The sequence below is a fragment of the Urocitellus parryii genome, chromosome 5 (genome assembly GCF_045843805.1).
Source record: "Urocitellus parryii isolate mUroPar1 chromosome 5, mUroPar1.hap1, whole genome shotgun sequence".
Lineage (NCBI taxonomy): Eukaryota > Metazoa > Chordata > Mammalia > Rodentia > Sciuridae > Urocitellus > Urocitellus parryii.
In genome coordinates this window covers 19366305-19379613 of record NC_135535.1, presented here as the reverse complement: position 1 = coordinate 19379613, position 13309 = coordinate 19366305, and the positions used below count along the sequence as shown (strand labels likewise).

General features: G+C 32.1%; 1 protein-coding gene across 2 annotated transcripts in view; it reads left to right on the top strand.

Moving 5' to 3' along the window:
• The window catches only part of Chpt1 (choline phosphotransferase 1), a 32405-nt gene that overhangs the window by 13887 nt on the left and 5209 nt on the right, over window positions 1–13309 (top strand). For both annotated transcript variants that reach the window (XR_013343655.1, XM_026398680.2), the window contains exons 4-7: window positions 6288–6372; window positions 8988–9119; window positions 11698–11856; window positions 12262–12387. Coding sequence is in view for 1 of the 2 variants with exons in the window: in XM_026398680.2 (XP_026254465.1) it covers window positions 6288–6372; window positions 8988–9119; window positions 11698–11856; window positions 12262–12387 (502 nt within the window). In the remaining variant the exon portion in view is untranslated. The remainder of the gene's footprint in view (window positions 1–6287; window positions 6373–8987; window positions 9120–11697; window positions 11857–12261; window positions 12388–13309) is intronic.

The following is a 13309-nucleotide window of genomic DNA, read 5'->3' as shown; positions in this document are numbered from 1 at the left end:
TTTATTTTCTTCCCCCATTCTCCAGCTTCCTCACTAGCCCAACTTTACTATAGACAGGGAAAAAAGAAAAATAAGGGGTCCAAATAACATAGAAAAAGAATTTGTAGTATTTAAATAAACAGCATTTGACCCTTATAATAAGTGACAAGTGATGTGGAGCCTAAGGTACTCATTGGTCAAATCATCATGTGCCCCAAAACAGAACCCCCCTTGACAACCATCAACAATAACAGGTAATTGTGAGACTCTCAGCTGTGGACACAGTTGGTGAAATGATCTACAAGTGCCCTGTAAATGCTGGAGCCTTGTACCAGATGCTATCTATGCCTCTGGTGCCTCTTTCTCAGACACCAGGAAATAGTGCATAAAGCAGAAATGCTGTTCTGTATTCTTGCTTCCCCATGTAGCTCTCCCCCTCCACTTGGTCCTTGAAGACCTTCCTGCTGTTTGCTCACTCTCAGTTTACCTTCCTATGTCTACTGATTCTTTTTAGCCCCATTTTCTTGCTGCATAGGAAAATCAGTAGCTCTAAGAAAAAAGAAAAAACATAACTAAACTCCTGATATAATGAGAGGAAAAACTCAAAAAGTATAGACCATTTTGGAGCAGTAAGGCTTCAGGCAACTTTTCATATTAATCCCAAATTTTGGAGTAATTGCAACTACCACCTACTAAGCACTTGCTTGCTTTAGGCACTGTACTAAGTGTTTTCCATACATTGTGTCTTTTATTCCTAACATTAATCCTGGAAAATGGATGTTACCTCCACTGTACAAATATACTACCAATAAATGATAGAACCAAGACTACAACTCAAGTCTTTGACTTCATGCTCTTAATAACTGCTGTCCACAACTATGAGTCTAGCAATGTATTACATGTCATGGAAAGATAGAAAATACATGACAGATAGAGGCCCTCTTTTAGGAACTATGTGGGATATTTCGTTAGAGATAATACTTCTGTGACAATGATAACAGTCCAGATCAAATGTGAAAAGACTTACGTTAGGTTTCCAGAATCACTGAAGAAATCCTAAATAAGAAGAAGGTAACTATAGGCTGAACTAGTTTAAGAGAGTTTTAATAGAAAATGTGAAAATTAGTTCTTTACATACCAGTCAAGACCCATGGATCAGAAAGTACCAGTAAACATTCAAGGTAACTGTGTAAAATTAAGAATCTGTACCTAGTTATAGATTAAGATATGGTAAAATAGAAAAGCACCTTTTCAAAATCAAATGCATTTTAGTTAATTTGCTATGGTAAACTGGAGTAATATAATGCAGTGTTCTGGATAATTATTATTAATGACTAAAAATAAAACTTTTTTATTATTTCCTTCATTAAAATTATTTCTGGGATGAATTAGTTCACATTTCTGGCCTCACTGTAAATTTTACTCCCAATTACTATTGATTGAGAATCTTGAACTGGAAATACAAAGATGAGTCACCTGTTACAAGAATATGCCAGACACACTGAGGAAGAGCATTCTACTCAGAAGAATCAGGAAAGTACTTAGAATATTAGAGAAATGGCTAGTGAATGATTACCAATCTTGGAGGAAGTAAAGGAGATCCTTCAGGGTCTCAGGGTCAGCCATTTAAACATTAACACTTATTTTCAGCTATGTACTTTTTTTTGCCTTACCAAAGTAAAAATACTATGGAGAACTGAATTGGATAGGTTGAGGGTCCTGCTTAATACTACAAGAAGGACTATAAACATACCTTATGGAAGTATGTAGACTGACCTCATGTCAGTTGTCCCTGCTAGGATGGATTTCCTGAATGTCTGTCATTTTTAACATAATTTTTATAGTATATATGGTATTTGAAAATAGATACATAAAACCAAGATGAACACTATCAGAATATACTTCAGAAATTTATTTCATGAATACATTCTTGGTTTAAGCCTGTTTTCTGTGATTTTCTGTTTCTTAAAAGACCTAAGAAAAAACATACCAAATCAGCTTGTTTTGTTGGGCTGAAAAATGTAAGGTTTTACTAACATTGCTATATTTTTTGCTATATCATTTTTTCCAATTTTAATACCCCTTTATGCACTTTATTAGTAGTCTACTTTAGTATAATAGTTGAAAATAGAGGCTCTTGAGTCAGATTGAGTAGAATCAAATTCTGGCCCCTACCTACTAGTTAATTTATCAGAAATATATTAGTTTCATTTTTTTCCATTTCTTTACCTATCAAATTAGAACTATTGTCATAAAAAGTTATTGTGAATATTGAACAACAATGTATGTAAAGTACTTAGCACAGAATCTGGAACATAGAAATATTCCATAATAAAGTTAGCGTTATGATGCCTTGCTATTTATATTTTAATTCAATTTCTTTGGTATGTTTATTTCCTCAGGAGTGACATTAAAAACTAACCTTTCCTAAAAGAAAAACATATGTATTAATCAGTGAGATAGTAACTGATGTCAAATGAAAAGAAGCATAGGGAAGTTGAATCAAAACAGATTTGAGGATGGGAGGTTAATATAATTTATTGAGTGGTTTTATTGAATACTGGAGCAATGAATTTGAATAAATATTTTATCAAATATTGATTGAGCATCCATTCTACGCCCTTTCCTAGGTGTCATAATAAGAAGAACAAACAAAACAGACAAAATCACTGATTTCATGCAGCTTACTTTCTAATCTTGGAGACATAACAGTAAAATATGCTAAACAAATAAATACTGCAAATAGTAAATTGGGTGGTGATAAGTGGTATGTGTCAAGAACTGTAAGGGGTCTGATATTTTACCTACTTATAAGCTCCAAGAAAGCCTGTTAATGTTTTATGAATGCCTGCAGAAGATACAAAGTCCTGGGTCAGAGGCAGAGGACAACATTATCTGGGCAAAAACAACAGACAGAGGTTCCTGTTGTGCCACATTTCTATGCCTGACCCTCTCCCTAGTCTTGTGGGGACCTAGATGAATGCCTGCACCTGTAGTGGGTTCCATAAAGAGAGAACTTTGAGGATCTGTTTAGTTTTATAGCAAGCAAAAGCAAACCTGTTTAGGGAAGGTGTAACCTCATCTTTCAGGGTTGCTCACAACATTCACAACCCTGGAAAATGACCCCAGTTGAGTGTTGTCATAAAAAGTTATTGTTCAGACATAAGCTTGCATTCTTGGCACATATGCAGGGCCACACAAGGGTATTCTGGGTCCATGGCAGAAAGCCTCTCATAATTGTGGGAAGAAAAAAAATAAGGAAGGAAGAGCAACTATTTAAACACTTCTTTTTTCCTTATGAATATAAAACACTGTCCTGTATTGTTCCACAGAATAGAAGTACTACCTGTTTTACTTGGATGTTAATTGTTAGGTTGACCTCTTAAAAATGTGTAATTTCACTACAAATATGAACTTGTTACCTTGAATCAGATCATTAAAGCCATAATACATTAGTAACTACTTTAACTCTAATTTTAAACTTTTACCTTAGTTTATGTATTGGTGTTTAGTTTATGTAGTTATAAATATAAGTTTATCAATGGTATATTAGATTTTCTTTAACACAGTTAGCAGAAAAATTTACAGTTAAAATCTGTTCCAGGTCTAATGTTTGCCATATAAGATAGAGCATATCTTATTTATTATAACATGCTTGTTCCCATGTAGAATCTTATGTAATTCAGTAAAGCAGGGTTTAAAATTTAATTTTTAAAACTAAATCAAGCATTTTAAGTTCAAGTCCAGTGTTAACTTGTATTATGTGGTACTTTTAAAAAAATCAACATGTGAATATTTAGATTCAATGTTAATTTTTTCCTTTCTTTCAAAACCTTTCTATCAGATCTGTTTCTAAGACCACGTTTGGGAGGAAAGACTCCTTATCCCCATCCAACCTAGAATTACAATATACAATTTTAAAAAAAGCAGACTTATAAAATATAATCCCCAATATTTTATTTGATTCAACACACAAAATATTACTGTTAAGTTACTGAAACTTTTTCTACTGCTTACTCTCAATTCTGTAACCCTCTCATTGTGGACTCGTAAGAAACTCTGTACTACTTTGAATAGCACTATTGTAGATTGTCCTCAATGTTAACAACCTGGGGACTTATAGGTATTATGCCATCATATCCCCAATATCTATTTTTCTGGCATTTTAAGCCTTTTGAACAGATTCTTAACCCATTAATTAATTCTCTAAGCCTATGAGTTGTTATATAGAATGGTCTTTGTATAATGTGTCCTTCAAACTCCAATTGTTTCTTCATAGTTCAAAACTTGAGGATTGGTGAGTGATTCCACCCTTATACTCCCTTAAACTTTGTTATTTACTAGATCTCAATGTTATCTTTTCAGCTTTCTTTTTTTCTAGACTTAACAGGCACAGAAGTAGGATGAATATATGAGCTTAATTTAACATCTATGTTATTGAATGTTGTATATGTGCAACCAGCCATATTCCTAGCTCAGTTCTCATGTGTGTCATTTACTTTCATTCTAAAGAAAGCTCATCCCATAATCCCTATCTGCTTTCTAGTTGCTTCTGGTCACTAGTCATAGCCCATGAAAATTATGGACAATGATATTATTCTTTGTTATTACTGAAATGAGTGCAATACTGATAATAGTCCTAAGTGCAGTAGGATGAGTGTTGGCTCTGAAGTCATGTTCTTAAGCAATATTCAGCTATTCTTTAAAAACCAGACATAATTTATACTTTGCAAGATACATAATAGATGCTAAATAAATTTCAGTACTCTCCCTCCTTTTTCTTCAGAAAGAACCCTACATAATATTATTATATTTACCTTTACAACTAATTTGATTCTCCTCCAGGCAGCCTGGAGATCTTGGTTTGCCTGCTACTGATCTTATAAATACTGAATGTTATTATTATATTTTCCTTTTATTTGTATGTTAAGATTCAGTTCATTTTTCCTTCTAACTGACCAAAATAACTCAGTCAAGAAATCTTTTCTTCCATATCTAGTTTTATCAAATCCCTACATTTCTTGTATTTGCAAAACATTAAATATTCTTCTAGCATTAAAGACTCTGGGATATATAGTAGAGTCTTAAAGCAGAGACATAAAGCAGGTAGACAGATTAAAAAAAAGTCTAGAGCTCAGAAAAAAATTGAAGATTTATAGTTGGTAGTTTTAAATTTAGGTTAAATTATTCAGAGAATATGAAATTGCAGATGGAATTTAGTAAACAGCATTTAAAATGTAGAGGAATAGGAAGTCTAGGAAAGAGCCTGGGTAGAACTCTAGAGAGGAAAAAAAAATCAGGAGAGTACATGGAATAAATAGAAACATAGCAAAACAGTTCAAGAAAGAGGAATGATCCACATTTTAAATTTTGCAAAGAAGTTATATAAGATGATTAATGAAATATATCCACTAGATTTGGTAAATCAAATCACTATTTAAGCAATTTTAGTGGAATAATGGGACCACAGTCCAGACTCTAGTGAAATAATCACAAATATGAAGAGGAAATTACAAATGTAGACTAATTCTCCATTAGCCTGTTGAGGGAGGAAAGGAGAGAGGATTTGATAGTTTCTGGGGAATGCAGATTAGAGAGACTGAGACTGTTTCATTAGTGTTTTTTTTTTAAGAGAGAGAATTTTTTATTTTTATGTGGTGCTGAGGATCGAACCCAGCGCCCCGCGCATGCCAGGCGAGCGTGCTACCGCTTTAGCCACATCCCCAGCCCACATTAGTGTTTTTTTGAGAGAAATATGAATATGCTTATAAGAGGGAAAAAGTCTGTGAAAACCAAAAAACACATTGACTAGTTGTAATTTAATAAAAGCTGTTAGAATTCCCCCTACTTTATAAGTGAAATTGACTTAGAAGTGTTTCATGATTTTCCCTAAATCATATGGTTGCTTGTTTATTATTATGATTTATTCCTATTATTATTATGATTTATTTTATGATTTATAAAAGTAATACATAATTTAAAAAATTCAAACTTTATAGAAGTATATATAGTAGAAAGTAAGTCTTCTGAAATTTCAATGACAATTATTAGCAATTTGATACATGCTATACAAGTTTCTTCCCTTTGCACATGTTGTTTTGTAGCCTTTGAATCTTTTAATCTTTGAATTATCAACTGAATACAACTTTGTGTATTCAGTTGATAATTCAAAGATTCAAGTAAAGGTAAAAATAAACAAAGTGTATAAAGATGTTTACTTCCTCAACATCTGATATATGATTAGCTAAACTACACAGTCAAGAATTTTACTTGCAAACACCTTATCTATTTTTGTCCTTCCTTTTTAGAGTGGATGTAACTGAGGTTCAGGTAGCTTTAGTGATCGTCTTTTTGTTGACTACATTTGGAGGATCAACAATGTGGGACTACACGGTAAATCTAAATATTTAAATTGATGTTTAAGCACTTTTTACATATGTAGGACAAAATAGTGTATTGTTAATCTCTTCAAATCTTTTCCAGGAATTAAACTCGGGGGCACTCAACTACTGAGCCACATTCCCATCCCCATTTTGTATTTTATTTAGAGATAGGATTTCACCGAGTTGCTTAGTGCCATGCTTTTGCTGAGGCTGGTTTTGAACTTGTAATCTTCCTGCCTCAGCCTCCCAAGCCATTGGGATTATAGTCATACACCTCCCTTTATTTTATAATGTTAATATCCTGTATACCTTATAATGGCATTTTCTTCTATGTGTAAATATTTTACTGCATAGAAGATAATGACCCTATTTGCCCTCTACCCCCCTCAAAAACAGAAATTATCTTTTGAGGCCAAAATTTATATCATGAAATAAATATGCATTTAAAAGTCCTGTTAATTTTGTTTGAAATTTGTCCTTAAGTATTAAGGAAGGAAAATGGTTAATTTGCCTTTTTAAAATCCATTTTGAGATGAAAATTAAGGCATGATTTTGTTTTATGCCAGGTGGTGACCTCAGTTGGCTTTTAGGAGACCACTATTATAAACTCGAGCTTTGCATAAGAAGAAAATTTATGAAGAAACAAATTATTCTGTCACCCAACCCAAGTTCACAACACTAGCTGACTCACAACTTCATATGCATAGTGTTAAGAAGAATAATGTCAACAGTCAACAACTGATATTCCACACTGATTTTGTCCCAAAAACTGTGCTGTCAGTTTCATCTGCCCTTCAGAACAATCCTGGGAATAGATGTTATCATTATTCTGTTTTAGAAATGTCTTAAAATGATTAAGTCCTTTGTTCAAAGATACATGGGAAGTACTGAAGCTAAGACTTAAACAGACTCATTCCAGACGTAATGTTTGTAATCACTAAGCCACATATCTCCAGCAAAAACAGTGAGAGATACAAAACTAAATTACCATATGATCCAGCAGTCAAGCTCCTCCTGGGTATTTACTCAAAGGAGTTGAAAACTTATGTCGACACAAAAATGGCTAATTACAAAAATGGCTTTATTTTTAATTGTCAAAACTTGTTTGGTAAATTGGTAAGTAATGGGGTCCATTCAGATGATGGAATATTATTCAATGCCAAAAAGAAATGAACTATCACAACATAAAAAGACCTAGAGGATCCTTAAAAGCTTATTATTAAGATCAACAAGCTAATCTGAAAAGGCTGCATACTTTGATTTCAGAACATGACATTCTGAAAAAGGCAAAACTATGAACTCAGTAAAAATATGAGTGGTTTCCAGAAGTTGGGAGGAAGTAGGGATGAAAGGCGGAGAGCACAGGATTTTTAGGTTAGTGAAACTATTTTGAATGAGTGTTGGATTCATGTCATTATACATTTATCATAACACAAAAGAATGTACAACACCAAGATTGGAACCTAATGTAAACAATGAACTTTGTGTGATAATGTGTCAATGTAGGTTCATTGGTTGTAGCAAATGCCATGATGGGGGATATTGATGGTAGGGAAGGTTATGGGGTGGGAACAGGAGAAATGTGGGAATGCCCTATACTATACTCTCAATTTTGCTATGAACCTATAACTATTTTTTAAAAAATCTAGTAAAAACAGTAAAATATTTAATTCCCTGTAATACTCAGAATTGCTAATTACTGTTTCTAGTGGTAGGCTCAGAAAAAGATTTTCAGCATACTTTTAAGTGGTGATACATTCCCTGAGACATTCATATTCCTTCTCATTAGGTAAACATAAACAGTAGTATTGAGGATATGCTATCATAGGCCCATACAATATACTGGAGAGATGCTATATTTTATGGTAGCTATTCAGCTAGTACCCATAAGATGGTGAATGTGGACCAAGAAGCATTTGGGCAACTGCAGTCATTAAGTCAGATGTAATTCACTTGAATTTGGAACTGAAAAAATGTTTCTTCCATTGTTTTGACAAGGTCATAGGAATAAAATACACTTGCTTATTCTCACTAAGAATACTTATTTTTTATTTAGGTTTTCAAAATTTAATGGCTAACCTGTAGTTTCTGCAAATTTGGTACAATCTTTCAAAGTCTATTTTCAAAATACAATAGCCTATGGCCTTTGGCAATTCATTGTTACTGTTTTTAAATCCTTTGCTGCCTTTGGAATTTTTCTTGAACAGCAATTGACCAACAGGTAAATATATTGCTAGAGATTTGATCCTGGATATTCACTACACAAATGTTTTTGCATGCACACACATCATATCTATCACATTTAAGATGCATATCATGGTGTCTGCCTTTCAGGGGCTACTACATTTAAGTGAACTATCCTTTTTCGTGTTTAAGTCAGATGAAGGCTTGTTAAGTATTTAATCACAATTATAGAAATAGATTGAACTGATTTGGTGAATTCATTTTTGCTTAATGAATAAACCAATTTCAGAAGAAGTTACCATTTATATTCTAAAAGTTAAGTTTTGATTACAAGAAAAAGGATAGCTTATTATTCAGGACCTATCATAATGTTTCTTTACTAACTAATAGGAAGAAAATTCTGTTTTCTTAATGATTTCTTTCTTTTCTTTACTCCTAAAGATACCCATTCTAGAAATAAAATTGAAGATCTTTCCAGTTCTTGGAATAGTTGGTGGAGCAATATTTTCCTGTTCAAATTATTTCCATGTTATCCTCCATGGTGGTGTTGGCAAGAATGGATCCACTATAGCAGTAAGGCCCTAATTTTTCATCATCACTATTGATTTATGATAACTTTTTTTTTCTCATCACCAGCTACCAAGAGACATGAAAATATGTCAAAGCTTGAGAATGGAGAAGGAAACTAAATATCTTAAAGAATTTATTGTAGAAACACAGCACAAAAACATTTTAAAAACTATGTAGACGTGGGGCTGGGGTTGTGGCTCAGTGTGAGGCACTGGGTTCGATCCTCAGCACCACATTAAAAAAAATAAACAAAACAAAGGTATTGTGTCCATCTACAACTAAAAAAAATTTTAAAAACTATGTATATTTATAATGAAGCATTTTTCCTCTTTCCACAGGCTTGCTTTGCATAGACTTTTCTGACTTCATTTAATTACTTTCATTATTGTACATAATCAAGAGTTTCCATTTATTTTCTTGCAATTTGTGCCTTGAACTAGTAGAGGAGAAGAGGAGTAGGGAATAAGTTCCTGATTGAATTGACAGGAAAGCTATCAAAGGTCAAAGGTTATACAGTGGGACAATTTATTACTCATAAATTTTATTGAAATGCCACTGAAAATACTTAAGAGACTTATCCTAATATTTTTAAAGGGAAAAAGTTTAATCTCAATTTTCAAGGAGGTATACCTTGTGTTTTATGTTCTTTACAGTTGCTCATGTGATAATTTTTTTATTTATTCATATAATTTTTAAAGTCTTTAATACTTTTTTGGGGTTTTTTTTGTTTGTTTCAGTATTGAGGATTGAACTGGGGGCACTTGCCCATTGAGCTATATCCCAAGCCTTTTTATCTTTTATTTTGAGACAGAGTATCACCAAGTTGCCCAGGCTGGCCTTGAACTTGTGATCTTCTTGCCTAAGCCTATCAAGTTACTGGAATTACAGGCATGTACCACCATGCCCAACTTCACTACTTTTAAATTGGAAAGAGCATTCTTTCCAAGTTTTTTTTTTAAACAAACATGATAGCTAGGTGTATTAGTATTATCATCTTAAAAGTAGTTGAACATAGGAAGATAAATGTTTATTCCAGTGATGCCATCTTACAATAAAACATTATAAGGACATTTTAGGGATTGCACATACCCTTTAATTCCTTTGGTTCTATAATTCAAAAATTCTATTCTTTTAGAGTGGATTTGATCTTTGGAAAACAGTAAAAGTTATTTTGGAAGGACTAATAAAATAGAGTAATAAACATGAGATATAGCATTTTTAGTTTTAAAAAAGTCTTATTCTTTTAAATGACTTATAAGTTGGCTCTTAAGACAATTTCAAAGGAGTCCCCATAATACAAAATCAACTTAATCAACTTTTTGAATATATATTTTGAATATATATATATTTCAAAAGCATATTACATAATTCATTTAGCTATGTAAGCTCTGACTTATTTGGGAAAAAAACCTCTCATTTCTTGAGGTGTTTTGTCAGTTGATGTTAGTGCAGTACTGTACAGAAGGTGCTTAGGAATAAATGTTGCTTGATGGATAATAAAATAGAGCACTAGCTGGAACAAAAGTTCCACTGAAGAAAATAAGATTTGTGAGGATCAACATTCACTTTAGAGGATATTTTATTAAAAAATAATTATTAACTGTCTGGACAAGAACTTAAGAAGTCAACACAAGCTAGGAAGGTAGTTAATTTCAAATTCAGAAACTGGTGATTTTTCAGTTTCTGGCAGATTTTTTTTTCTGGAATAAAACCTAAGAACATTATATAAACAGATAAAATGCTATTAGTCAAAAGTTTTATAATTTATTACCATACAGTATTTTACATATGTAATTTTATAGTACTTATAGTGTTATTACTTTTATTTTATAGTGATTTCTATCTTAAAATATGTGAATTTAATAAATAAGCATAAGGCTATTTTAGTGAACATTTTTAAATTGGTAGTTATAGATTTAGTAACTTTAACACTAAATTTATTTCAGTATTTTGTTTAGGATAAGTAGTGCTGAGAGAATCCTGATATACATGGATAAAAATTTACTGGCCTGGATTATATCATTTTATATAAAAGGACATTTGCAGTCTGAATACAAAATAAAGGGGAGTGAGAAGGTGTTGATGTGAAGAGAAACCAGGGCAGAGTATTGTCAGTGAAATATTTTGTAGAATTGGCAGAATAAGCTTTTTTTCAGCATTGTCACAAAAATGTTGATAGTTGAAAGCAAATTATATAATTCATTTAGCTATGTAAGCTCTTTTTTTTTTAGCATTGACACAAAAATGTTGACAGTTGAAGTACTGATGGTCTTTGACACAGTAAAAGTTGATACAGAATAAATAACAGTGTTAATTTTTAGGTAATTATTGGTTTATAATGCGCATATATAAAACTGGAATCAAATGTCTTTTGCACTGTTTCACATCTGTATAGCGCTAGGATTCTGTGGAAGTTTGAAGTCAGCATACCTAAGGTGTGTATACTTCTTTAAGCCATACAACATCATAATCTCTTCTTTAAGTCTCTAGTTCTTTGCACATAATAGATGTTCAGAAAATGTTTGAATTGTAATAAATCCAGTGTTAAAATGTGACGCTGATTTTCTGCTTTATCCCTTAGGGCACGAGTGTCTTGTCACCTGGACTCCACATAGGACTAATTATTATACTGGCAATAATGATCTATAAAAAGTCAGCAACTAATGTTTTTGAAAAGCATCCTTGTCTGTATACCCTAATGTTTGGGTGTGTCTTTGCTAAAGTTGCACAAAAATTAGTGGTAAGAAGTTCTTTTATGATTCTTAGTGTAACGATTATACCTAGTTCACAAATGCAAAACTGGAAACTATTTCAAACAATGCATTAAGTTTTTCTTTGTAGACTCAGTATCATAGTAAGTAGCTGTTTGTGCTACAAGAAAAACTGCATTATGACTTAATATTATATTCAGTTCTTTGAATTATTTAGTTGTAATTATCTATTAAAACTTTCTGATATCAAGAAACTTAACTTTAATAAGCTACCTGGTTATGAATTTGAGAGGTGTAGATAAGGATTCCCATACTGAATATAAGACTAAATAATCTGTCTTAATAGTGAATTAAAACTAACTAATTTCTCCTGAAAATTAGAGCTAAAACATTTAAAATTTAATAGTAAAATTATTTTGTTTACTTTCTTGTAGATAGCTCACATGACCAAAAGTGAACTGTATCTTCAAGACACTGTCTTTGTTGGGCCAGGTCTTTTGTTTTTAGACCAGTACTTTAATAATTTTGTAGATGAATATGTTGTTCTATGGATAGCAATGGTAAGTACTTTTCTGCTATTTATTTTTTAACAGATGTCAAAGCACAACATGTTTAGGAGACATTTAACTATCAGTTGCCTCAATATTTAGTCTATAAAATGTTTCTGAATATGAAAATTACTTCTTTTAAGTTGTGAACCATTTTATATTGTATAGAAATAGCCAATGTATCCAAAGATCAAGCTTCTAACAATCCAGGTCCTTGGAAACACAATCATTTATTATATCTTTCCCCCTCTACCCCCACAAACTAGAACAGAAATGTCAAAAACCACTTCATTCTAACCAAAGGACTTTCTGACTTTCCTTAAGCTTATTAAAATTATTCCCAGCTTACAGCAAGTAACAAGCTAATTAGATGGGGTTAGTACTAGCAAGGATACTTAGCTGCATCAGAAATCGTCTACTAATATTGAGGAGACAACAATAGATGTCACTAGGAAGTTCAGGATTCTGAGACCATTTTATATTAAAGGTAGGCAACTCTGTGTATCTATATGGCCCTTGATGATAGTATAATTTGTTTTAATCATGATGATTGAATCATCAAGCAAGGATTAAATTCTAATGATATGCTGCTCAAGAAAGGCATGTAGATATATGTATTTTTCTACTCAAAAATTATTATAAAATGCAGAATATGGTGTTTTAGAAAGACACTTTAGCCATCCAAGGAAAAGAAAGTCATTCCGAGTAACAATCACAAAATTGGATAAAAGGAACATTACATTTTTCTGTTCTTGAGATATATGTTTACAGTTGGTCTTCAACTAATAGTGGTTTTGAATAGTCAATAGTCTTGATATATTTTTTCCTATTTCTGGATCTCACCAGCCTTTACCAAATTGTTCATGATATATAAACATATTGATATGTATTTTTTAAAAGTTCTAAATAAATCTTTTGATAATTCAAATGATCT